Genomic DNA, 27,645 nt, shown 5'->3' with positions numbered 1-27,645 from the left:
TAACACCCCATTTTCTAAGCTTTTATTTATTTATTTAGTAAGTAAGTCATCTCTGCACCCAACGCAAGGCTTGAACACATGACCCCAAGAGCAAGAGTCAGATGTTCTACTGACTAAGCCAGCCAGCCACTCCAATACCCCATTTTCTATAATTGAATTTTGCTTCACCTGAGTACCTATTTTTCCTGATGCCAGAAAATGCAGATATCAGTCAAATCTAGACAAACACCAGTCATTTCAGATTTGAATACAACAGAGTCAAGCTTCCTCCTTTTTTTTTTTTCCTGGGTTGATTTAAGTCCTGAATGTGTGATAGCATCTTGACACAGGTTGGGAGTTGAGGTGGGGGGTATTTCTCAAGATGTAGTAGCCCATCTGTTCCTCCAGCATGCCTCCTCCGTTGGTATCCACTGGGAAAAGCCCCACCTGCATTGATAATTTAACTTCTAGGGTCAAAGAAGCCTAGTTCTTCCAAAGCCACTCACTGTAAGTGGAGTCACATGCACTCTATTTTCAATCACCTGGAAAAGATATGAACATTTTCTGTACTTCATGGAACCCTGGCACACAGTCTCATCACTCAATCAAATGTATTTGCGAACATCTTACTGTGTGTTGGGCTTTGTGCCAGGCACTGGGGATATAAAGATGAAGAGACAGAGATGGTCCCTTCCCCCATTCATTCACAAGCCAAATAAAGTGTATAGATTTATAGCTTACATTTTGTGATGTCTGTTATAAAGGAAACAAACAGGGTGGGCCGAAAATGCCTCTTTGAAAGGTTGTCATTTAAACTAAGACTGAGCATCTAGGATCAGGGGAAACCACCCCAAGACTGAGCAGGAAAGGGAGAGGCCTGAGCTGTGTCCATAGCAATAAAACATTTTGTGACACTGACAGCATCTTCTGCATTTCTTTGTATGCTACCTTTTCTCAATTTGTTCGTGGCCTCCGTCACCTTAGGGAAGAGATGATGAGGCAGAAATGGGGGAAATTTATTTCTGAGGCTCAAAGGCCAAAGCTTTTGGTTTGCAAGAGTTGGGGACATTGAGTCAAAACCCTCAGTAAGGGATCCCTGGGTGGCGCAGCGGTTTAGCGCCTGCCTTTGGCCCAGGGCGTGATCCTGGAGACCCAGCATCGAATCCCATGTCAGGCTCCCGGTGCATGGAGCCTGCTTCTCCCTCTGCCTATGTCTCTGCCTCTCTCTCTCTCTCTCTGACTCATAAATAATTAAAAAAAAAACCCTCAGTAATTTGAGGGTATACAATTTATGTCATAACTAAAAAAGGGAGAAGAATAGATGAGTCAAAATTGGTTTTCCTACTTAGAAAATGAGATAAAGATGATCAGGGAGGTGGGGAGAAGGAAGTATAGCAGAAATATTTAATTATCACGCAATGATCAGACTTTCTCTCCTGGAGCGTCAGATGACCACACAGCTGAAGACTATCTTTCCCATTCTCCCTTGCAGATAGGTGTGGCCATAGGACAGGGCTCTGATGGGGGTCTGTAAGCCGAATGGTGTCTTCAACTTCTGTGACATGTATTTAAAGAAAAAAAGGGACTTTCTCTTGGCCCGCCTCTCCTCCCATTCCTGCCAGCTAGAATTGACCAGGTAGTAGGAGCTGGATGGAGCAGCCATCTTAGGCCACAAGATGGAAGCCACATGTGAAGGAGGTCAGAGCAACAAAGTGGAAGGAACCAGGGTCTCTGAGGCATGGGACTCCTCGTCAGCCTGGGTGGCTTCCCCTTTACTGGTTAATGATGGAGAAATCAACTTCAACTTTATTTTTTTTAAGATTTTATTTATTTATTCATGAGAGACACAGATTGAGAGAAGGATGCAGAGACACAAGCAGAGTTAGAGAAGGGTGGAGGTAGGAGGTCTAGAGTGTGGAAGAGAGGGATCCCTGAGGGCCAGGATGTGGGGAGGCTTTTGGAGGAGGCAAGCCATGAACAGTGCAGAGATGTGTGAAATGGTTAGCAGAGGGGATGTGGTGCCACTACAAGGAGAAGAAAACAGATACGAAGCAAAGTCGAGCCAGGCTTCCTCCCCTGAGCCTTATTTTCCTCATTAGTAAAGCAAACATAATAATACATGCCTTGCAATGTTGTCACAATGATTACTTGAGATGACATAAGTCAAGCACCCATGAAGATACCTGGCTCATGGAAGCTTATCAAATATCAGTTTCATTTCTTTCCCAAGAGAGAGGAGTCATGAAATATCAAGGCTAGAAGGACTCACAGAATATTAGGGCTTGAAGAATATCCATGGTAACACACACATCTATTCATGAACTGTTGACACATCAGCCATCAATCTATCCAACTATCATTTATCCATTTTCATACATTCATTCAAATGCCAACAATTCATTCATCACCTACTCATCATCCATCTAGTCAAACACCCACTCATCCTCCACTCACCATCTATTTCTTATCCATCATCATGAATTCACCACCAATCCACTATCCATCTACCTATCCTCCATTCTATACCCATCCCTTATCAATCTGTTTATCATCCATACATCTATTCCACCAGCGAGCCAGCCAGCTATCGTTATTCCATCTGTCCACTTACCCTGTATCCATCACTCATCTGTCCACCATTCACCAGCCACTAATAGCCATCCAGTATCTCTCATTCATTCACCAGTTCTTCATCATCCATTATTTATGCATCTATTCATCTATTTATTCCTCATCCATCTACCCATTATTCCATTCATCATTTATCCATCCATCGCTTCTCATGCATCAAGTATCCATTGAATGTGTGTTTCTTATCCAGTTCTTTGTATCTACCTATCATTCACAAGCCAATCATGAACTCATCAATTTATTCTTCATCCATTCCTCTTTCATTCACCATTCATCCTTCATTCACTCTTTCACTAAATATCTACTATTTATTAGCCACATCTATCATCATCTATGTCTGATGTCTATATAAACACATATAATTCATATAATCATTTAATCATCCACCTGTATCCACTCATCCAATCATCCATCCATTTATGTGTCATTTTCTGTATCACTTGCCAGGTTACCTGTACTAGGATAAAGACTAGATAAGCTACAATCTGTCTTTGAGGGGCTGCATGTCTAGTAGAGAAAGACAGCTGGGAAGTAGTTATACATAACATGATGGCTGTTATAATAGAGGAATGATCATACCATGGGAAGGACACAGAGGAGAGAACTACAAACTCTGTCTGAGGGGATGACGGGAGGACTCACAAAGAGGGTGGGAGTTGAACTGAGTCTTTTTTTTTTTTTAATTTTTTAATTTATTTATGATAGTCACAGAGAGAGGGAGAGAAAGAGAGCCAGGCAGAGGGAGAAGCAGGCTCCATGCACCGGGAGCCCGATGTGGGATTCGATCCCGGGTCTCCAGGATCGCGCCCTGGGCCAAAGGCAGGCGCCAAACCGCTGCGCCACCCAGGGATCCCTGAACTGAGTCTTGAAGGATGAGTAGAAGTTCGGTAAGTTTTTGTGGGGGGAGAAATTGAGTCCTAAAGTGGCAAAGTGACTATGCACAACCATACCGAGAGTTAGTGATGAGCAGAGACTTATAACCAGGTTTAGCTTTCTAGACTGGTCATTTCCACTCCCCCGATCTGGGAGGGCAAGTAAGTGAGGAGAGCCCATCTCCGAACAGTGAGAAGGCTGGTTTCAGGATCTGGCTGTAGACTGGGTGGAGAAGAGGATTTCCTTAGACCTCAGCTCTTCATTCAGGGAGAGTTGACAGCAGAAACCCCAAGAACTGGCATGGATTTGACAAAGGGAATAAAAGAATGGCCTTGGGAGGGAGAAAAGGAGATGGGGAAGGGGTGAAGAACACTTAGGTGTTAGCTTCTCAAGCAAAGTTAGGTCAGAAGAGACCCCAGTATTTTCTTGTACTCAGGTAGTTATTATTATTTTTTTACTCAGGTTATTATTAATATTAATATTAATATTAATATTCTAGCAACCATGTTTTATTGAGCACAGGCTATGTGTTAAACACTGTGCTATAAGCTCTCCATTCATTAGCTCAATTTGTCTCCCACTCCCAGAAACCATAAGACATAATTGTACTTTTATTCCCATTTCACAAATGAGGGAACTAAGTCCTGAGAGGTTAAGCTAGAACTTAAATATAACATGTGGCTACAAATCCCACATCTTTTCCACTTCTTTTCACTGCCTCTCTTTCATCATTTGTCAGGTATGGTATATGGTTATGCTTGTCACTGAGCATGGGAGATGAGTAGTGAAGGAGGAGGAACAGTAGAAAAAAAGAGAATCAAACATGACTCAGACACAATTATGCATTTACTAAAATGTATGCTCCATCATATTGGAGACTCTCTGTATTCCCAGACTTTCAAACAGTGTCTGGCACATACTCAGCACTTAACAAATATTTGTTTTTTTTTTTTTTTTTTTTTTGTTTTTTGTTTTTTGTTTTTTGTTTTTATTTTTTTTTTTTTTACAAATATTTGTTATTGCTTGAATTCTATTGCAAAGGAAATGGATGAACAATTAGAATAGAGAATATATAGGTTCATCTGTTCTTTTTTTTTTTTTTTTTTTTTTGGTTCATCTGTTCTAACACAAATCCAAAGTAGTAATAGCATAAAGAAGGTAGAATTTTGGGGCAGCCTGGGTGGCTGAGCGGTTTAGCACCTGCCTTCAGCCCAGGGCATGATCCTGGAGACCGGGAATCAAGTCCCACATCAGGCTCCCTGCATGAAGCCTGATTCTCCGTATGCCTGTGTCTCTGCCTCTCTCTCTCTATGTGTCTCTGATGGATATATAAAAATAAAATCTTAAAAAAAATAAAAAGATGATAGAATTTTATTTCTCTCAGGCCTGGGTGTATATAATCCAGGACTAGTTCAATGGAGATGGAGTCTCAGGCTTCTTCTGTCTTGTAGCTCTGGCATCCCTAGGGTATTGCCTTGATCCCATGGTCTCAGGTGGCTTCCCCATACCTACACACAGCCAGTGGGCACAGGGAAAGGCAAGGGGCAGCCATGACTTAGAAAAGGCGCCTATCACTTCTATTTGCGTGCCATTGGTCAGAGCTTGGTCACGTGGCTATAACAGCTGCAAGGGGAAGGCTGGGAAATGTAGTCTTTATTCTGTGTGGATAATTGTTCAGCCAAAAGTCGGAGGTTTTATTTTTGTAGAAAGGGAGAACGGACGTTAGGGGCAACTGGTGGTCTCTGCCACAGATGAGAAGAAGGTGTGTGGGCACCATTATCCTCCATTGTGTGAAGACTCCATAGGGACAGACATCATCTCTCCCACTAGGTCCTTAGGGGGCTATTTTAATCATCCTGATGTTTCTGGCAGCTTCTAGCACACACTTAAGGAAGATGACCTCTCAGGTCCTGGATAGAGATTTGATGATTTGATGGCATCAGCACAAGTCGGTTAGAGGGCTTTTGCCTGGAGATGATCAAGGTGGAGAGGACCAAAGGTCAGGCCAGGCGTCTGAGAAGCAGCCAGCAACTGTGGAACAGCACAGGAAGGTGACTCGCAAGGAAGCTGGATTGGGCAAAGGGGCAGAGAGGAGTCTGGAAAGGAGGAGGCAGTGTGGTGGGAGGAAAGGATGGCTCCGTAATCACAACTCTTCCTCAGCAGAATGCTCAGCAGCCTGCCCAGCATGTTGGGCTCTGTTACCTGATTGGTGAGGATAGGTGGTGCCTGAAGCTGAGGGGCTGGGGGGCTGGGGTGCAGCTTCAATGCCACTGCCTGTTCGCTCAGAAAGAACCATTGCTGGTTTCCTTCTTCCTTTCCTTCCATCCTTTCTCCCTCCCTCTTTCTCTCTTTTCTTTCTTTCCTCCTTTGATTTATTAAATTCACCCCAGAAATTTGAATCTTTTTTCCAAAAAGGATTCCATTGAATACTGGGAACTTCAAAGAGAGGTCTAAGTCTGTTCTAACCTGGGCAGAACACAATGTATTCTGTGTGTGTGTGTGTGTGTGTGTGTGTGTGTGTACACATAAACAAACATGCATATATACATGTGTATATATGCACACACACATGCATGCATACATATCCATGTATATGTACCCACCTGCTATGTGTCAGGAGGTACCATGCTGGTCTCTGGGGAATGTAGTGGTGAGTATGTCAGACAAGGTCCTTGCCCTCATGGAGCTTTTAATGAGAAAGATAATGCAAAAATAATTATTAAACTAGTGCTACAGGAAGTACAGAATGCCATGAAAGCACCCTCACTAATAATCCCAGCTTTCATTACACAAATATTTAACAAGAGAGATTATATTTGTTAGAAGATAATTTTTATAAAAGAATAAAACTATGCCTTTCATTCAAATATAACATGAACATGTTGCAAAGTTTTGATTTATATCATTAATTTATGAGGGAACCAGTGTCAAGAACTAGTTAGAAGAAGAATCCAAAAAGAAGATACACACACACATATGTAGATGAAGAATGCTGAAATTAATTTGCTCAAGATGTAAAATTATTTTCTTCCGAGAGGGCTGGGAGGGACACAGGTCAATTGTACCTCGAGCAGATAAAATCTATTTGCACCTCTTTGGACAAGAATTATTTGTATTACTTACTGTCAATCTCATTACAATTTACAGAGATATGTGAGAGCTCAAAGATAGTGACAGGCAGGGACCACCATAGAATCAGTTAATGTGACAGGAGGTGAAGACAATGCATAGTGTTCCATAGGACATCCAGTAATCTCCCCCTGCCCCCCATTTCAGACTCTTATAATTTTTCCCTGATGTAAGTCAAACCTGTGCTGGGTACTGGTAATACAGAGGTAAACCATACATACCCAGTACCTCCCTCGGGGGTTCTGCTATTCTCTTCTGTTCTACTAGTGGGCTGGAGGGCTGGGGAACAGACAGCAGCTGGAAACCAAACTGGGTCGTCCCCATTTTTGCCTAACAGTCAGATTATAGAAGCACTTTGTAGGCTGAGAATAACCAGGGCCCCTCTGTCTCGTTCTAAATCCCCAAATAACCGAAGCCTGAGCCTTTCCTGTAAGTTACTGACTCCTTAACAAAACAACTTTACTTCTTACTTCTGCAAAACTGTGTCTGAAAATACGTGATTACCTTTGCAGATATAATAATCAGAAGAGAAAATTGCTCTTTTGTCTACTTTGGACAGATTAACCCTTGGTGATTTATTTTCCCTCAGAAACTCTGTTGCATTTTTTATTTGGTGATTTATCGTTCTAAAAGCTGTAACTTAAAAAAAAATAAAAGCTGTAACTTTTGGTAAAACTTCCTTTCAAGTAAACTTTTGTTGAGTTCTAAATGCCGCTGTCTCCAAATTTTCCTGAGATAACAACAATTGAGCACACACACACACACACACACACACACACGCAACTGATGTGATTACAGATTGTTGTAAGTGATGTGAAGTAAATAAGTGAGGTGATGAAACAGAGATGCTCTTGGGAAGAGGAAAGGGTTGCTTCAGATCAGGGGTCAGCAAACTTTTTCTGCAAGGGATCAGACAGTAAATATTCTAGGCTTTGAGGGGCGTCCAGTCTCTGTCACAGCTCTTGGCTCTGCTATTGTAGTGGGAAACCAGCCATGGACCATGCCTATGTGAATGTGCATGGTTGTGTTCCAATAAAGCTTTATTTACAACAATAGATGGTGGGCCAGATTTGGAATGTGGGCCATTGTTTGCTGATTCTTTCTTCTTTCTTTCTTTCTTTCTTTCTTTCTTTCTTTCTTTCTTTCTTTCTTTCTTTCTTTCTTTCTTTCTTTTTCTCTTTCTTTCTTTCTTTCTTTCTTTCCTTCTTTCTTCTTTCTTTCTTTCTTCTTTCTTTCTTTCTTTCTTTCTTTCTTTCTTTCTTTCTTTCCTTCTTTCTTCTTTCTTTCCTTCTTCTTTCTTTCTTTTCTTTCTTTCTCTTCTTTCTTTCTTTAAGATTTTACTTATTTATTCAGGAGAGAGAGAGAGAGAGAGAAAGAGGCAGAGACATAGGCAGAGGGAAAAGCAGTCTCCCTGTAGGAAGCCTGATGCAGGACTTGATCCCAGGATCCCAGGATCAAGACATGAGCCAAAGGCAGACACTCAACCACTGAGCCACCCAGGTGCCCTGAGCCCTGCTTTAAATAATATGGTTATGTAAGGCTTTCTTGAGAAGATGATATTTAAGACGAAACCTGAAGTATAAGAAGTTGGCATTCTAAGCAGAGAGGATAGGATGCACAGAAGCCCTGAGGTAGACAAGACTAGTATATCTGAAGAACAGTAAAGGGGCCAGTGGTGGAAGCGCACTGACTGAGGGAGAGCGCAGTAGAACATGAGGTTGATGATGTTGGAAGAGGCTGGGTCATAGGGCATTTTGTGCACCACAGTAAGGAGTTTGGATTTTATCCTAAGGGCATCTGGAAGCTCTTGTAGGGTTTGAAGCTATAACTCTGGCTACTGTGAGTTGGAGACGACAAGATAGAGGGGTGAGACTAGCAAGAGGGCTATAGTAGTCATCTGGGTAAGAGGGGAAAGCAGAAGGCAAAGACGGTGCTGGGAATGGAGAGAATGGATTCAGGCATTTTGTAGTGTGGCAGGGATTCACCTAAGCATCAGAGACAACCTGTCCTCCCATTTCTTGCTTCCTAATGCCTGAGCTCTTCTCCTGGTGGCAGGACCTTAATGAGGGGGCACCCCTTAGTCCCTTGGCCTCATTCTCTCTGCTCCTACCTTTGCCTCCCTGCCCCCTGCTGCACCCAGGAGAACGTGCAAGGTTCTGCAATGGAGTCCAAGCAATTTGTCATCTCCCACCCTTGCACAAGTTGTGTTTGCTGTCCAGTCTCTTGGCAGCTTGCTTGTCTGTCAGGCCACCTGCTTCCCCTCTAAACCGTGATCTTTTTGAGGGCAGGACTTACCACTGATCCATTCTGATGAGTGAACAAAGTCAGAGTCCTGATGAACATTAGCTGACTGAATGGACAAACAAGTAAACCCACAGAGCCTAGCAGAGGGCTCTCGATCCATGGTTGTGCTAATGTTCATCGACCTGGTTAGTTTATAAAAGAGTGAACAGGACACCTGGGTGGCTCAGTCGATTAAGCGTCCAACTCTTGATTTTGGCTCAGGTCGTGATCTCAGAGTTGTGGGATTGAGTCCTGCATTGGGCTCCGTGCTCAGTGGGGAGTCTGCTTGAGGTTCTCTCTCTCCCTCTCCTTCTGCCCCTCTACCTGCTTGCACACGTGCTCACAATAAATGAATGAATGAATGAATGAATGAATGAATTTGCAATGCCTAGCATCCAGTCTGCTTACAGAACAGATGCTAATAAATACTTGTTGTTATTATTTAAAATTTGAGTAATATATTAATATGGTTCAAAAAATATAAGCCTCATCCCCACTATATTTCCTATTTGTTCCCACCACATTTATTCATTTCTGATCTTTTCAGAGGCTCTTCATGCAAATGTATGCAAATGGAAATACATATTGTGTTCCCCTCCAGGGAAGGGGACAGCCAGGTCCTTCACCTCCTAAAAGTGGGTGGGTGTGACAGGTTCCACCCAAGCTGCTGCTAGTTGGAATCCCACCTAACTTAAGAGCCACAAAAGCCCAGAGCGAGAATCTTCCTCCCTTTCCAGTTTTCTCTCAACTTGTTATTAAGGAGAAAGTCTCTGCTGAATGCTGGTGTGTTTTTAACACCTCTCTTAACACTTACTTCCCTTTTTAACAGAGAGCAAGCCTCCACCTCTAAGCCTTCGGCAGGCAGCCGGATCTGGCAAGAATTTAATGACATTGTTTTGTTTTCATTGTACTTATTTTTATGGTTACCTTCTATTTATGGCACAAGATACTGGTTTTCCATTTATGGAGGGATCTAAAGTTCCCTTTTGAAATGAATATATTTATGTATTTAAAAGAGGATCCATTTAAAGAAAAAAAAATATTATGTAACTGTCAGCACAGGTGGTACCCAGACATGGAAAAAATTAGAAAGAGGGATACGAGGGACTGAAAAGGAGAATATGCCTTTCAGGTCGAATGCCTCTCCCAACCCCTACTTAACAGAAGGGACCACTTAGGCTTAGTAGGGTTTGGGTGTGGGGGGGTGGACAACACAGACTCGCTCAAGGTCATACCAATGACGTGGACTGAGAACTGGACCTCCTGATCCACCTGTGGTAGGGACAGGATGTACCAGGGTGGTAGGGCAGGGGTCAGGGCCACAGCACTGGCCAGAGTCAGGGTCCTCCGAAGCTGGCCAAGTCACAGACTGAGTGCACAAAGGACTCTGTATCCTGAAGGAGAGGAGGGAAGAACAGAGGCGTTCATCAGGTGCTGTCCATTGCTAGACTCTGCGCTGGTGGCTGGACTTTGCTTCAAGGGGACTCATAGATTCAGAAGGAAGGTGCATCCTACAAAAGTTACTCAGGTTCCTGGCGGCGGTGGGGCAAATGCTCCAACACAGGCATTGCTCATGACATCTGAGGCTTTTGCCTGCTGAGTGGCCACTTCCCCGTTTTCTTTTGGGAAACCAGCCCTTCACCACTCTTGGTTCTTGTCACTTGGGCCAGACAAACCCATCCACATGCACTTCAGAGGTGGACATGTGACCAGGTCTGGCCAGGCAGAATGCTTCATTCCTCTGGCCACAGGGATTAGCACCAGGCTGGCCAAATGACCCAAAGCAAGCCAATGGGGGCCTTTACTAAGACTTTTTGCTGGAACTGCTAGGGAGGGGGCCTACTCCAAAGGGGTTTCTAAAAGGATGAGTCGTGATCCAGAGTTGCTGGCGGCCATCTTTGCCATCACAAGAGGAGAGGCTTCCCGAGAATGAAGCTGATACTGAAGAAAGCAGGGATGAGGGATGGTTCTAACGGTATCCTAGGATAACTTGCATTTAGCCATGAGATCAGTGCCCTGAACTCAGTTCTGGAAGCCAATAGCTTACCTTTCTTTTCCCCTTCCCCATTAGCTACTTTGAACTGGATTTCTTTCTTTCTTTCTTTCTTTCTTTCTTTCTTTCTTTCTTTCTTTCTTTCTTTCTTTCTTTCTTTCTTTCTTTTCTTTCTTTCTTTCTTTCCTTTCTTTCTTTCTTTCTTTCTTTTCTTTCTTTCTTCTTTCTTTTCTTTCTTTCTTTCTTTCTTTCTTTCTTTCTTTCTTTCTTTTCTTTCTTTCTTCTTTCTTTCTTTCTTTCTTTCTTTCTTTCTTTCTTTCTTTCTTTTCTTCTTTCTTTCTTTCTTTCTTTCTTTCTTTCTTTCTTTCTTTCTTTCTTTCTTCTTTCTTTTTCTTCCTTCCTTCCTTCCTTCCTTCCTTCCTTCCTTCCTTCCTTCCTTCCTTCCTTCCTTTCTTTCTTTCTTTCTTTCTTTCTTTCTTTCTTTCTTTCTTTCTTTCTACCTACAACCACAAAAGACCTGGCCAATGCCAGGCAGAAAGTGCCATGGGCAAGTTGGAGATTGGAGCAGGGTTTTTTGTTTTTGTTTTTAAAGATTGTATTTATTTATTCATGAGAGACACAGAGACATAGGCTGAGGGAGAAGGATGCTCCCTGTGAGGAGACTGATGCAGGACTCAATCCTAGGACCCTGGGATCATGACCTGAGCTGAAGGCAGATGCTCAACCACTGAGCTACCCAGGGGCCCTGGAGCAGAATTTTGAAAAATGAACAGACTTTGATGCATGAAGAAAAAACATTTCTTGGACAGAGGCTTGGCAGAGGGCACTGCAGGGTACAGCACAATCAGTGTGGTTGGAGGAAGAAGGAGGGGTAGACAAGTGGGGGGAAGAGAGGCTGGCCCGAATTGTGCAGAGTCAGTCTCTTCCTGTATTCTCTTTTTCTACAAGAAAAACCCTTCATCAGTTAACTTATCCATAACCATTTCCTGAGCACTTACTATGTCCCTATCACTCTTGAAGGGCTGGTACCATAGCAGCACAACACAACAGAGGCCAACTCTCTGCCCTCTTCATAGCTTCCATTCTAGTGAAAGGGGGCAGGCAGTAAACATGATGTATACATAAATAAATATCATAGTGTCAGGTAGCAATATCCTGTGAAGAAAAACTAAAACAAGTAAAGGGGATAAAGATTGGTAAAGAGCTGTTTGGGATGATGAAAAACTTCCCGATGTTTCTGGTGGTGATGCACAATGTTGTGGGTGTACTTAATACTACTGAATTGTACACTTAAACATGATGAAATTGGTGAATTTTTTAAAATTATTTATTTTTTTGAAATTGGTGAATTTTTATGTTATGTATATTTTGCCACAACAAAGATAAAAAGGATTAGAGGAGGAGTGTTACTGTAGCTAGGGTAGTCAAGGCAGGCCTCCTGGAGGAGGTGGCCTTTGAGCAGAGATCTAAATGAAGGGAATTAGCAAGCCTTGAGGATCCAGGGAAGAGCATGCCAGGTGGAGGGAAGCAAAAAGAAAGGCCATGAGGCTGGAGTGTGCCTGGTGTGTCCTAAGGACTGAAGGGTGACTGGTGTGCCTGGAGCCCAGAGAGCAAGCTGGGAGAGGGGTGGGTGGCAGGAGCTGGCATGCCAGAGAGAACTTTGGATTAGGCTGTAAGGGCAGTGGGAAGAGGATGTAGGGTCAGGCAGGGAGGGACATGAATTCTCCCAAGGCCGTGAAACTCAGAAGCAGTGGAGCTGGCAATCCAAAATGTCCAGTCCCAAGCCCCAGGCACACCACAGCCTGGAGAGGTGTCTTGGCATTATTGCGTCCATGGGTGGGGGTTCCGGGAATTCCTGAACCCCACACGAAGCTCAGTTGTCCATGAGTGTTTCTGGGGGAAGCAGTTTCATTGCTTTCATCACAGTCCCAGAAGGGTTCTTAATAATCCCTACACTTAAGGTGCCTTTCTGCATATAAAGGAGAAAGATGGAGAGTTTTTGAGTATTGGACTCCTGAGGTCCAAGCTATGCTTTTAGAAAAATTACTTTGGCTATTCATCACAACATTGTTCATAAGAGAAAATATTGGAAACATCCTTAATGTTCACCATGAGTGGCCACATTCATTATATTGTGGCACATCCGTCCATATACGATGGAATACGATGCAGCTATAAAGACGGAAGAGGAATCTCTGTATGTACCAATATGAAATGAGTCCAAGATATATTTTTAAGTAAATGAAGCAAAGCGCAGACCAGGCTGTATAAAAAGCTTCTCTTTGTGTTTTTTTTTTTTTAAAGGGGAGGGGGGAAAGATTATAGATCTAGGTTTGCTTCTATATGCACAGAATATCTTTGGCAACATTCACAAGGAAGTAGCCAATGGAAACCTTACCTCATATGGGCTTTATGAAGATGAAATGAGTTAATATTATATAATTGCTCCAAAGAGTGCCTGGTACATAATAAGTGCTAGAGGAGGTTCTGTTGGATAAAATAAGAGGAGCTGTCTCGGGGACTGAGGGGGTGACTCGGTGTTGGGAAGGCACTTACTTTTCACCCAATGCTCTTAGGCACTTTTGGAATGTGATATCACAGGCAAACATTTCAATATTTTTTTATAGTTAAAATTAAATATATCTGGATAGATAAAAGATAATCAGAGGGGGTCAGAGACTGGAAGGAGGTCCTGCCCAGAATCCCCAGGAATTAGCTGGAATTGGTCAAAGGCTACATTGTGTGGTGTGAAAATCAGGACTCGTGGAAACAGGGGAGGGGGGGGGACACCCAAACAACCACACCCCAGGGCCACTATAAAAAGCACATTTAAAAACACCAGACTGGAAATGTTTTTTTTTTTTTTAATTATTATTATTATTATTTTTTAAATAGCAAAAGCACGTCCCCCCAGGAGGCGTGTTGCAGCTGCAGGGCCTGGGCCGAGGCAGTTCCCAGGTGATGTCAGGCCTGGCCTGGCGCCAGCCCTGGCCCCTTGGAGACGGTCTTGGTGGGTTCAGCTTGACTGTTTTTCCTTCCTGAGACTTGAGGACACCTTCCTGTCTCAAAGAAAGCAGCCTTTCCAGGGCTTTCTGAGAGTCAGGGGTGGGGGTGGGGGGCAATGAGCCTGGGCTGAAGGGGGAGGGAGAGGCGGGGGGGGGAGGGGGGGACCAGGGTGGGGGGAGGCTGCCTCTAGGAGCCCAGTGAGTAGTGAGAGCAAAACACGGCCCAGCCTCCCTGACCCCATCCTCCCCCTGCCCTGGCTGCTGCCTGGGGGACCTATTGGGGTGGGGTGGGGTTGGGGGGCAAGAGACATTCCCACGGAGTTCCCAGCTGGTCAGCGCCTTTCCTCCTCCCTAAGCTCTGGGCCCATCCTGCTCTCCTCTACGGTTAAAGGCTCCTTGCCAGTATCTTCTGAGCTTCCAGGCTGCATGGGTTTTCTGCAGATGGGATGAACCACAGATCTGGGTTCGAAGCATAACTGCACTCCTAGCTGGGTGACCTCAGGCCAGCACTGCTTCTTTCTGAGCCCCGTCTGTGACATGGGTACAATGGGCCTTGCAGTGTGGCATGAAGACAGAGCCAGGCAGTGGGATGCCCCTGGGTCCTTTGGCAGGTATCTGCTGAGCACCTGCTTTGTGCTGGCACCACCCATGGCACTGGGTATGCTGCAGCACCCTGGCAGTCAGAGGGTGCAGCAGGCAGAGGCCCTGGCCCGGCCTGGGGAGAGCCTTGAAACCTAAGCTGTAGTCCCCGGGCAGGAAAGGAAGGAGATGAGAGGATGGGCGTTAGACCCTGTGTGAGCTGGGGGAGCCACGAGGATGAGAACAGCCCCTGCCTTGCTGGGGTGGGGAGCAGTAAATGGGTTACAAGGGCTCGAACCACCAGCGCAGAGGCGGCGCTGCTCTGGGTGCTCAGGGAGATGTGTCAGGGATTATCAGGTTATGTTCAGGGAGAGCCCTGGGGACCCACAGGTACCCCATTGCTCATCTGGTGCAGGGTGGGCTAGACGACTTTGCAGAGCCTCTCACACTTGGCAAAGCCTTCTCTGGCCTCAGAGCATCACCCTGTTTCCTCTACTCTCTCCCAGACACACAGGCACCCCATGACTTGGAAGCACCTGTCACATTGTTATTTGCTCAGAGCCTGTTTTTTTAGACTGTGGCCTCCACGAGGGTGGGCACCACAGCAGTCTTATTCTCTGATCATCCTTAGAGCCTTGTGTGGCCCACAGAGCAGGGCAAACACATGTTTGTTGACTGACTAATGGATTGATCCATCCAAAGCTGGTCTATGATGTCAAACTCTATCCTATGCCTTCTGACAAGTTTTACCTCCTCTCCGTGGCTCAGACCATGGGATCCAGAGCCAGTCTCTCTGGATTCACATCATGGCTATGCCACCACCTAGCTGGGAGGCCTTGGACTCGGTTTTTTAGACTGAGAAAAGAGGATGACGAACCTAGATTAAGCGAGCCCCATCAAGGTCACTTCCTCTTATGCTTATCTCTGCTCTGGGATGTGTCACCAGGCAAGGAAAACAGTGACTGGGACACATGGTATCTGGCTCTGGCTCATTTCTGACTCATTGTATGACATTGGGGATGCACCTTGCCTGCTCAGGGCCTCAGTTTCCCCACTGGTGACCTGAAAGTCTCCAAGGAGATAAGTTTCAGAGGCCCTTCCACTGAGAGCCTATAGGAGTCTGTGTTTGAGCCTCTCCAGTTCTGGGAGCATCTGCAATGCCAGGGAGCCTGTGGAAGATGCAGGCTCTGGAACCCACCCCCAGACTCTGACTTCATCAGTACAGCCTGGGCCCTGGGCTCCTCTGGATACCCTAAAGTATGGGTACAACCTAGGCTGTGTGCTGCCCTTTTCTGTCTTGCTCTGGAAGCCCAGGTCCACTTAGGGTCCAATGGGACCAGACGCACACCTGATGAGGCTATGTGGGGCAGCCAGGACACCTGGTTCAAATGTACTCACTTACCAGCTTCCCTGTGACCTTGATTATTTTTTTAAAGATTTTACTTATTTATTTGTGAGAGACACACACAGAGAGGCAGAGACACAGGCAGAGAAAGAAGCAGGCTCCCTGTGGGGAGCTCAATGTGGGACTTGATCCCAGGACCCCGGGATCACAACCTGAGCCAAAGGCAGACGCTCAACCACTGAGCCACCCGGGTGCCCCTTGAGTAGATTCTTTAACCTTCCTGTACCTCCGTTTCTTATCTACAAAGTGGGGTGATAATAGTGCAGATTGTTGAGTAGGCTATATTGATTAACTGATTTTAAAGTGCACAGACCCAGAACAGGCACAGAGTAGGCTTTCAAAAAGTGAGGCATTTTTCCAAGCTTCGAGGCTCTGGGCACTAAGAAACAACTCCTAAATTCTACCAGCCTTCCCTCTGACAAAGCCCATCTGTCAAGCTACAAAACCCTTTTGGTCCACCACTAGCCAACTGCTGAGATGAGGAAAACCAAGGCCCAGAGAGGGGAAGATACCCAGCCCAGGTCACACAGGAGCAGCCGCCAAGCTAGCCCAGGCCAGGGCTCCTGCTTTCCAGCCGGTTCACCCTCAGCACCTCCCTGGTTTCCAGGCCCTGCTGGCCTGCCCTCTGACCCTGGCCCCCTGGGAGCCTGATCCCAGGCCCGTGGGGTGTGCAAGTCTGGTCTGGATTAGACACGCTGAGAAGCAAACGCTGACCACCCCCCCACCCCCACCCCCACCCCGCAGGCTGCTGGGCAGGACCTGTGCTCACAGCTGCTGAAGCTCACAGGGACATAAATCACAGTGGCAGGAGTTCTTGGGGACTGGGACCACCCTAGCCTCCCAAAGGGCATGCGGGCCTGAGAGTCATGGGCAGGGATGATGCCTGGGTCCACCGGAGGCATTTTCTACCTTCAGTTGGAGCAGCTGAAGGGCGAGTCAGAGGGGGCCAGGAGACCATTTGGCTGGCCTCACATCCTTGTGGGCTAAAGTCTCGACTTTGTTCTAACTTTCTGTTCTGCAATCACTTCCAAACATCCAGAGAGGTGAAAGTGCTGCAGAGAACTCCAATATACCCTTTACCTGGATTCACCAAGTTTGGGCAGTTTGCCACATTTTCTGTATCCTTCTCTGGCTCACACTTTTTTTTTCTGAACCATTCCAGAATATGTCCCCTACATCATGTTCCTCTACCCCTCGATAATACTTCAGGATGTATTTCTTAAGCACAGGGATATCCTCTTACATTACCACGCTGAATTAGCAAATTCAGAAAGTGTAACATTGCTGCAGTACTTTTATCCAATCTATTGTTCTTACCCTGATTTTGTCAACTGTCTTCTATAGCATATCTCCCTGCAGTACCGGCTCCAGTTCAAGGTCATGTCCTACATTTTGTCATCCAGGTCTCAACTTTTGAGATCATATCCACATGAGGTAAAACATACGGTAACAAGAGATACATTCAACTTTACATGCATGTCCCATAAATTGAGATTTTTGTAAATCCTCTATGTAATGTTCTCACGATAGTGTGTTGTAACTTGTGACTGTGCACGGGTGCCTAAGTTAGCCTGCTGAACCTACCACACATTTTGGAATTGTTTTGTGGTGTTCTTTAATCTAACAGGCACCTCATAAAATGGAAGGAGTTGAGCCAATGACAGGAGCTTAGTGCAGTGGAGAACTGGCTCAAGGAAGGGGCGATGTGTTCTCAGTCCTGCTCAGATCCAAATACTACATACCCGTGGCCCAATGCTGTCCTGCCGTCCTTCTCCAGGCTTTGGGTCCTTCACTGTCAGGGGTGACCTCTGAGGTCTTCCACTTCCAACTGTGAAATTAGGGAAGAGAGCACTGTGTGTCAAGGGGGACCTGGGGTCCTGGTGGTCCAGTAGGGCCAGGAACTCACTGGGGCAGGATGCTTCCTCTGGATTGGCTCAGTCAGCTCATTGTGAAGTGGTGGCCTTGGAGATGGCTTTTGCGCTGATGCTTTTTTTTTTTTTTTTTTTTAATTTTTATTTATTTATGATAGTCACACAGAGAGAGAGAGAGAGGCAGAGACACAGGCAGAGGGAGAAGCAGGCTCCATGCACCGGAAGCCCGACGTGGGATTCAATCCCGGGTCTCCAGGATCACGCCCTGGGCCAAAGGCAGGCACTAAACCACTGCGCCACCCAGGGATCCCCCTGCGCTGATGCTTCTAGTGTCTAAGACGTTTTGGGTGGAGACTGGGACCTGAAATTTAAGCCTCCCCTTCATGGTCCCTGGTGGCCTGGCTGAAGTTGGTCACCTCAACCCTTGGTTTCTTCTCTGTGAGCTTCTGTTACTCCCTTGGCTCCAAGCTGGTTCTCTCAGGGAGCCTTGGGGAGCCTGGCTGGGCCAACAGCCCAGAAGGTGGGAAGCATGCATACTGGGGGCAGGGATGTTGGGCAAATGGGCCCCGGAGGTACTGGTCTGGGGTTATGCCTGTTCTGAGTCACAAGTGTCAGGCCAGCCTTGCAACCCTCACCAAGGTTTGGGAGTTAATCACACTACCTGGGAACGAAGCTCAAGGAAGCCCATAATCTGCAAAGTGCGTGGGATAGAGTGCTATGCAGCTGTGAATGGGTCTGAAGTAGCTCTGAACTCTGAAGGCTTTCCAAGAGGTAAGGAAATTTTTTTTGTGTGCAGAATGGTATGTGTACAAAGCTGCCACTTACGTGAGAAAACAATGCTTATGTGGCTTGCCCATGTATGTAGAGACTGTCCCTGCAGGAATCCTCAAGACCCTGATTTACAGTAATTGCCTCGGAGACCTGGAACTGAGTGGCTGGGAAGGAAGGGTGACGTTACTGATGCTTTATTCTCTTGTATCTCTTGAACTGAGGACTCTGTGAACCCTGAGGAGAGCAAGAAGGGCTCCCCGAAGCTCTCATTGCACTTCCTGGTCTGCACGCTGGGTACACAAGTGTGTGCAGCTTGTGAAAACCTGTTGGGCTGTGTGCACTTCCCAGCAGGTACACTTTCCTGCATGTAAGCTACACTTTGGGGGAAAGTTTTAGCTTAGCATGTTGTAAATGCTTGTTTCAGTGTCTGCTTTACAAAAACTCTGTAGGATAACAGCGTTAACTGTGGTCGTCTTTGGGATGTGTGATATTTCTAGGGTCTTGCAGCGTTTATATTTTTTACAATGGAAGAAACATAAGCAAAGAAACTTGTAAGTGCTTTCTCAGTACTAGAAATCAGGAAAGAGCACTTCTAGAGGAACACACAGGAAAATGTTCCCAGCCATTGCCTTCGGGGAAGAGACTGAGGAAGGTACTGAATTACTTACCCACCCTGTGCATAAATGGTCTATTAAAAACTTTTTAACCAGGCAAACCAAATAATGATCATTCTGTCCTAGCTATTCTTGCTGGTTAGAGACTGGCCCAAGGAGGCCCAGAGCAGAAGTCGAGCAATTTCTCTGGGGTCACCCAGCCAATCTGCTGGCAGCAGTGGGCCTCTAGCCCAGAGCACCCAAGTGTCTGCTCTGTCCCCACTCCTGGGTTTCCTGCCATTGACGAAGTCACAGTCCTTTCCTACGGCTTTGCCAGGGGCTGCCTGGCCATGGCCCTGGTCAGACACAGGGAGTACAATGTACTTTCCTAATTAGCTCCCCAAGGGGGAAGCACGACTATACTGGGACAGGATAGGCAGCCCAGTGTCCCTGGAACACTGGAAAGCGTGGTAGAGGGTGCTTGGAAAGTGCTGCCAGGCTGGACCTCAGCCCCTTGGGGCCCTCCTTCCTCCACTTCACATACCAGAGAGGTTAAATGTGGTGGTTTCACAGCCACTCCAACCTGGACTGACCCCCTCGTTCTCCTGGGGCCTCGGTTTTTGTTTGCGAGGCAGATGAGGGTGGGTCTGGTTCACCACTGTAGTGTCTGGCACAGCACCTGGCATGGAGTGTGTGCTCAGTAATCTGTTCATCTGCAAAATGGGCAGCCCCACTTCAGGCTCAGTCAAAAGGCCAAATGCAGAGGGTGGTAGAGCAGAGTGGATACAAGCATGGACTCTGGCCTGGCACCAGTCAGTAAACGCAAATTAAAAGGGTTTGTTAAGAACGTTTTTAAAATAGGCCTGAGTGGGCCCTGAGGAAAGGGTGGTTGCCTGGCTCTGCTGCCTCACCTGGCCCCTCTCTCTGCCTTTCCTTCCCTCCCACCTCCTGAGCCTCTCTGATCCTGGTCTCACAGGGGCAGTCCCAGCAGGAGAGCCAGGTGCACTTGGCTCCACGAACCAGCTGTTCCCATCACCACCTTGGCTGAATCCATGAGATGGGGAAACACCAGCTCTCACCTCGCAGGCCTGCTGGAGAGCCACTGGGGCTCTGGGGACTGGCACTCCACTCCAGGCATCTCTGGGGCAAGGGAAGTCTTTAGGGATGGACCTCACCTCATCATCATGCCACATGCCTCTGGGTCTCTCTGCTCCTCCAAATCATCTCAGTTAAAACGGGGGCAAGAATATCTCGTTAGCACATTTCAAAACGGCGTGCCTACACAGCCCTGTCTGTGAAAACACAGATAAGGGACGGGTTATGGTACAGGACGTTCAAGTGGAATATGCAGCCCCTAAAGGGACTGGCCAGCTACCCTTTACCTTTGTGTGCTGACTTAGGACGACAGCCAGTCTAGGTCAGAGAGAGACATGCAAGGGGCAGAAAGAAAGGACAACATGCTACTGTTTGTGTAAAGAGTGGAAGAAAGTTCATATATATATTTATATATATATATATAAATATATATATATAAATATATATATATAATTAACATATATATTTGTATTTATGTTTCTGTATTTGTTTGGTTATTCATAGGGAATGGGACAGATTACAAAATCTGGTGGCTAAGGCTGCCTGCAGGGAGAGCTGGTGGCTGGAGGACATAAAGGAGGGAAGTTTCACCATATTTCCTCTTGTACCTTCTCACGTTTGAACCATGTGGATAAATATATTCCTTACTCAAAAATAAATAAAATTCAGATTTCTTGACCAACTGCACCAGACAGCTAACGGCTGTTCAAGACGACTGTGAAGTCTGCTTATCTTTTCTTGAGGTGGGTCCTCCTGCCTTCCCCCAGCCTCACAGCCTCCAGGGGGCAGGGCAGCACCTGTGGTAGAGTCTAGGAGAGGGGCTGCCTCGGGCCTCTGATGTCCCAAGTCCCTCCTTCACGCTCCCCCTTCCCCTGTTTTCCAGCTGGGAACATCTTTTATTTAAAAATACTTTATTTTAAACCCACCAATTCTCTCTCTCTCTCTCTCTCTCACACACACACACACACCCACACTCATTCACAGATATGCACACATCCTCTGTCACCAACAGTCTTTGTTTTTCCAAAAGCTCTGCCTTGTCTCTGACTAGCCAGGGCTGGGGCTGGCTGGCTGGGTCCTCACAGCTCTCTGGGGTGCGGTGGAGATGTCCCAGGGAGCCTGCCCACAGGGTCATGGGCCCAGACCCTTGCCCCCTGGTCCCAACTTGAAAGTGGTTTGGGTTGGGCTCTGGGGTCTTCTCCCCTGTTCAACCAGTGGCTGACCTCTGGCCTCCTTCTCCAGGGTCCTGCTTGGAACAAATGCCATAGGGGACTAGGCTCATCTCCGCGGCACTCGGAGGGGGGCCACCCCCCTCACCTTCAAGCAGCTGCCCCCCAGGTCACGACGGCCACCCTGCAAGAGGAAAGAAAGAGAAAGTTCAATCAGGTCACCATGAACACTGGAACTAATCTCTGTGTCCAGCAATAGGGGACTTGATAAATAAATCACAGCCACAGGATGCCAGAGTGGCTTAGCGGTTAAGCGCCTGCCCAGGGCATGATTCTGGAGTCCCGAGATCGAGTCCCACATCGGGCTCCCTGCATGGAGCCTGCTTGTCCCTCTGCCTGTGTCTCTGCCTCTCTCTCTCAGTGTCTCTCATGAATAGATAAAATCTAAAAAAAAAAAAAAAAAAAAAAAAAAAATCACGCCACACAATAAAGTTCTCCAGAGCAGAAGGCCGAAGAGAGTCTTCAGGACTGGTAGGGAATGATGGAGAGATAACTTCATTTAAGGACAAAAGCAAGAACTGAGTGGACGTCCCTGTGTGCTGAGACGTCTAGAGAAGGGAACGTGGGAAATTGCTAATGGGTTTCCTCAGAGGAGAGGGATTTCATGAGGAGGAGGTACGATAGGTGGGAGGGAGGCTATTTTTCTTTTTTAATGCTATCTACTTTTTTTACCTTTTTCATTTCTTCCCCCATGTAACTTGTTGCTTTAAAAAACAAACAATACAAAAAAAAAAAAACAATACATTTAAAATCATAATATTTTACATTAAAGGGCAAGACAAATGAACCCTACCAGGGTCCTCCCCACTCCCTGACTGTATGCCCAGTGGCTTGCTCACCAACCTTTGGATTGGGTTGGGAGGAAGGCAGGGAGGCTAGAAATCAACCAGGATTTCTGGTCTCCCTGTCTTCATTCAGCGTGTTCTCTCTGCCAGGAATATGCTCACTGGCCCCATCTCCCTGGGAAAGTTTCTTTATTCCTGCCATTACCCAGCACTTCCAGGGACATTTCTTTCTTTTTTTTTTTTTTTAATTTGTATTTATTTATGATAGTCACACACATAGAGAGAGAGAGAAAAAAAAAGAGGCAGAGACATAGGCAGAGGGAGAAGCAGGCTCCACGCACCGGGAGCCCGACATGGGATTCGATCCCGGGTCTCCAGGATCGCGCCCTGGGCCAAAGGCAGGCGCCAAACCGCTGCACCACCCAGGGATCCCCCAGGGACATTTCAACAGGAGAAAACTTAGAAGGGGAAGATGGAGTCTCTTTTCGTTCCCCCACCAGGCTGGGAGCTGAGGGAGTGGTAGGGAAATGTTCTTCACTCTTTAGTCCCAGGTGCAGCCCTAAGCCTGACATGGAGCAGGTGCCAACTAATGCTGCTTGAATCAGTGGTGCCCACCGGAAGAGGAGCTAATGGTGGCAGCCCCTGAAGCCACCTAACCATCCCTACCAGTGTTCTGAGGTCTAACATGGGGGTATCATCCTCACTGTGGCCAGTGAGGTCACAGACATTAGAGCACCCTCTCTGTTGAGGCCTCCAGCTATTGAATGACTGGCCCAGAGGCACCCAGCCAGTAGGTAAAAAAGCTGGGCTAGAAATCCATGTCGTCCAACAGTCTGTTTGCTTCCAGGACATGCTGGTATCTGAAATCCTGCTGTAAATACTCACCCCAGTGAGCCTGGCTAGGAGATGCTAGGACAGGCATCTTTCTCAGCCATCTAGAGAAATAGCCAACCATCTGGGAGCTCTGCCCCCTGCCCCCTCCGCCCTGGGCCCAGGTTGGGGCAGATCCATCCAGATGTGAGCCCAGCCTCCCTCGAGGCTCTCCAGGCCCAGGGACAACGTGTTCATTCACAGGCAGGGCTATTTTGAGGGCTGAGGCCACAGTCCCAGCAGAGCCTGGGGCTTAGGCTTCTCAGACAAATCTGGCAGGAGTGGCTGAGAAGGGGGGACAGATATGGGGGAAGGGGGTGTAGTGTCGAGGATAAAATACCAGCTTTCCACTCTTTCACTCTATGCCCTCAGGGACAGGGGGAGCCACCTCTTCCCCAAGTCTAGCAGTCATCAGGAGACCCTGCTCTCATGCCAATGCTGGGACTGTTCACTTCCCTAAGCTTCAGTGTTCTCGTCTATGAAATGGGGACAAAATGATTCTACTGCCACCCCAAGGTGCAGTCTATTTCAGATGCAGCTGTGAAAGAGGCCTGCAGACTGCCAAAAGCACTTAGAAGGGGCCCCGTCTAGGCCCCAGCTTCTCTGTCCCCGAGGAACTCAGTGCCCAGGGCTCTGAGAGGCACCATGATTAGGAGTTGGGCTTGAGTGAGACAGATCTAGGCTTCGATCCCTGCTTTGCCACGGACTACCTGTTGGACCTCAGGCAGGTGACTTCATCCCACTGAGCCTGTCTCCCTCTGTGCAAAGTGGAGTTACTGGGAGGATTATATGCATTCACATAGGTAAAGTCCTTAGTGTAGCATCATGCATAGTCAGCGTTCACAGATGTTCACAGAATTATCATCAGCATCATCAGGTAATGGTACCTCCTTGCCACATCATGCTCTGTGCCACATCTGCTCCTGAGCCATGTATACCAACTGGGGAGGGCCTTACAAGATGATCCTATCCAACTCCACCCCCAGCTGACAAAGCGGGAAATGGCAGAGACCAGAATCCCCCTTCCATCTCCCACTTGCTGTTTTCTTTCTTTTTCTCTTTCTTTCTTTTTAAAAGATTTTATTTATTGATTCACGAGACAGAGAGAGAAGCAGAAACATAGACCGAGGGAGACGCAAGCTCCCGTGGGAAGACTGATGTGGGACTCGATCCCAGGACCCTGGGATCACGACCCGAGCCGCAGGCAGATACTCAACCGCTGAGCCACCCAGGCGTCCTTCCCACTTGCTATTTCTACCACAGAGGACCACACTTAACCCCTCCTCAAACAGAAAGATACTACAGATTGCCTGGTGGTCCCTGATGACCCTGTCCTCAGGCCAGCCGCGTGGGAGGGAAGTGGTGGCTCAGAATAAAGCAGTAGAGTCCAGGCCTTGGAGCTCTCCGGGCCCCCAAAGCTCAGAAGGGAGCCCCCGCAGTTACTCCATGAGAGAGTCAATTTTCTTTCAGTTGAGTCTTCGAGGGGCCGGAGCTGGCCAGGATCACCCCCCTCGCCTACTCCCAGAGGAGCCTGTGGGGGTGAGCATGGCTTCTGCAGCCAAATTTGGCTAGGTTCTTGGTCCTGTAGACGGATCACGGGGAAAGAGCCAGACCTAGGCGACTAAGTCCCTGTGATCCATGGGACAGGCTGCAACCAGCAGAGAACCCCCTGCCCCACCCCCACACCACTGTTGGTAGGGGCGCAGGGTAGACACAACTTCCCCAGGCCTGCAGGTACAGCTCCCCACCGCCACCTCCGCCTGCCCTCCCCGCCAATAACCTTTCCCACTTCCCAGTCGGGCAGGCCTGAGTTCGAGCCCTCACTTCATCATGGACAGAGTCTCTGGACCAGTGACAGCATCTCTCAGCAGGTGGGGTTCACCAGAGCACGTCTTTCTCCCACTGCCACTGCCGCTGAGGTGTTTTGACCAGAATGGGTGAAGAGTGCTTAGCACAGGAAATCAGTGCCCGTCAAGACTGTATCCCCTCTGTGCTCTGCCACCTTCCCCATCTTCCCCTTTCCTTCTCTACATCATGTTTCCTGATGCCAACTCTTGTGGTGCCCTGCTCCTAGAACACCTTTCTCTACCCACTTATCTGCCTGTCTCTGTTCCCAAGCATCTGTCAGGAATGCAGTCCCTGGCTAGGGGCTTCCTCTGGGCTCTGACAGTCCTCCCGCCATGAGAGTGCAGCATCCTAGTCTTCATCCCCATCCTCCTGCCCTGGCCCTGGCATTGCACTAGGAGCTCCTGACCGTGGTGGGTGGAGACCTACAACCTGTTTCTCTGGAAATGTTCTCAGAGCAAACAAAAGGTGACCATAGGGAAGATAAGGTTGGATGAACTGAAGGAACAGGTGAAGGGCAGTGAGAGGGCTATCGTTGAGGGCCAGGCCAGCCTTCACATCCCAAGCTGGATGCCTGAAGGCCCACCTGCCCTCACCCCCCACCCCCGCCTGGAACACTGGCCAGGGCCCGCAGCTGGGAGGGGCAGCGAACGAGTCAGACAGAGAGCCTAAGACGACTGACTCGGAATCTGAAGCAGCCATGGGGGTGAGAGGCCAGGCTGGGAGTCTGATGAGTCAGAAGAGGGTGGTCTGAGGTCAGGACACAGAGGCTTCCCCAGGACAGAGTGAAGCAGGGGGCCTAGACAGCTGTAAAAACCAAAGAATAGGGGACTCAGAGACCTGATGGTCATCCCCTGTGCCCTTTCACTTTCCAAAAGGCTGTAGGTCAGTCAGGGACTCTCCCAGTCTCTATCTCCAGATATAAATGCCAGCTGCTACAATCCAAAGAGGTTCCTTACTGTAAGAGAAGGCCAGGACAGAGAGGGAAAGGTCGGGGATGAAGCAGGCTCCTTGGGGTCCAGGCAGAAGAACCAGCTTCCAACCAGGAGAGCCCCCTTGCAACCTTTGCAGCTACTCAGCCCCATCCGCCCCCTACCAGGCTGGTTCTCATCCTCATCTGGGACACACCACAGGAGTTCAACTCCAGCTCCTTCCAGCTGACTCAACAGTGATCTCGCCCCCACACTCCATCCCTTTTGGGGAGACTATCTTCTTAATGGAGCAGTAGGAGACCCCTACTGCCCATTAGCTGGCTACCTCAGACTTTCAGCTGGGGATATGTGTCTCTTTCTTCCCAGTCTCCTGCCCTTGGGTCAAGTCTCAGGATGGGGGACAATTATTTTACTGGTAGGGGTAGTTCAGGGCAACGCCAACCAACAAGCAACAGAACCTGCATTCTGGGAGCACCTGGGTGGCCCAGTGGTTGAGCATCTGCCTTTGGCTCAGGTCTTAATTCCTGGGTCCTGGGATCAAGTCCTGCATCAGGCTCCTTGGAGGAAGCCGCTTCTCCCTCTCCCTGTGTCTCTGCCTCTCTCCGTGTGTCTCTCGTGAATAAAGAAAATCTTTAAAAAAAGAAAGAAAAGAAAAGAAAAGAAAAGAAAAGAAAAGAAAAGAAAGAAAATAAAAGAAAAGAAAAGAACGTGCGTTCTGGCTTCCCTGTGAGCACCTGTGAGCATGTGAGCACACCCCCCTGAGCCTCAGGTCCTCATCAGTGATACACCGGGCAGAACAAGTACCTGCCAGAGAGTTCTTGCGAGTGTAAAAGAAAGGAGGAGGAACGCACGTCGCGCATGGGAAGCGCTTAATAGGGCGATGGATGGCCTTTCCAACTACTTCCTCACACTCTTTCCCAGCACAGCTCCGGCGAGCAATCTCCGTTCCCTGGGCTCCCCTGCCCCACTTCTGGTGGGGGGGCTTTGGGCGGGTGGCTCCGTGGCACACCAAACCCTGGGCTGGGAGCGCCCCAGCCCCCGCCGAACTTCCTGTGGCTTCGCCCTCGCTTCACCGGCGCCTCTGCTGCTCTTCGGCTTCCCTGGGAGGCCCCGTCCCCCGCCGACCCCTGACCCCGCGGCGCGGGTCTCGAGGCTCCGCGCACTCACCCCTTTGCGCTGGTTGCTGAGGCAGAAGGTGCAGATGGAGCGGGGCTGGCGGCCGCCGTCGGGGGCGGCGGGGACCGCGCTCTTGGCACTGCCGGCCGCGCGGAAGCACGGCTGCCCGTCGTCGGCCGCGTCGCCCAGCAGCAGCACGTTGGCCAGGTGCGCGATGTAGCTGGACGCCAGGCGCAGCGTCTCGATCTTAGACAGCTTGCGGTCCACCGGCTCGGTGGGGATGAGCGTGCGCAGCGCCGTGAAAGCCGTGTTCACGCTCTGCGTGCGGTCCCGCTCCCGCGCGTTGGCCGCCTGCCGCTGTCGCACCACCACCACCGGGCCCGCGCCGCCGCCGCCGCCGCCGCCGCTCGCCCGCCGCCCGCCCCCGGGGCCCGGGCCGCGCCGCGCCGCCTCCAGGCCCTCGCAGCAGCCGAACGACTGATCGGACGCGTCGCTCTCGCTGCGGTTCTCCTCGTCCTCGCTCAGCAGCCGCACGTCCGGGTACAGCACGTGCGCACCGACGGGGCGCAGCAGCGCGAACGCCATGGGCGCGGGGCCGCGTCCCTCCGTGCGCCGCGTCCCGGCGTCTGCCGCGCCCCGCCGTGCGCTCCCGCGCGCTCCC

General features: G+C 48.4%; 1 protein-coding gene across 3 annotated transcripts; it reads right to left on the bottom strand.

Moving 5' to 3' along the window:
* On the bottom strand, nucleotides 1–27,645 carry TCF15 (transcription factor 15). Of its 3 annotated transcripts, XR_012018456.1 has the most exons (4): nucleotides 27,036–27,645; nucleotides 21,431–21,560; nucleotides 17,620–17,705; nucleotides 1–521 (listed from the first exon to the last, which is right to left on the bottom strand). XR_012018456.1 is itself a non-coding variant. In XM_072800427.1 (2 exons), exons 1-2 carry the CDS (start codon nucleotides 27,567–27,569, stop codon nucleotides 21,486–21,488), a joined length of 609 nt encoding a protein of 202 aa, XP_072656528.1. In that variant the 5' UTR covers nucleotides 27,570–27,645; the 3' UTR covers nucleotides 21,102–21,485. The 3 variants fall into 3 exon arrangements, 1 of the variants encoding a protein (XP_072656528.1); XR_012018455.1 differs by lacking the exon at nucleotides 1–521 and having other exon boundaries at nucleotides 15,899–17,705; XM_072800427.1 differs by lacking the exons at nucleotides 1–521; nucleotides 17,620–17,705 and having other exon boundaries at nucleotides 21,102–21,560.

The sequence above is a fragment of the Canis lupus genome, chromosome 26 (assembly GCF_048164855.1).
Source record: "Canis lupus baileyi chromosome 26, mCanLup2.hap1, whole genome shotgun sequence".
In the NCBI taxonomy this organism is placed as follows: domain Eukaryota; kingdom Metazoa; phylum Chordata; class Mammalia; order Carnivora; family Canidae; genus Canis; species Canis lupus.
The sequence above is the reverse complement of the archived record's forward strand: the minus strand, read 5'-3'. Positions and strand labels throughout refer to the sequence as shown.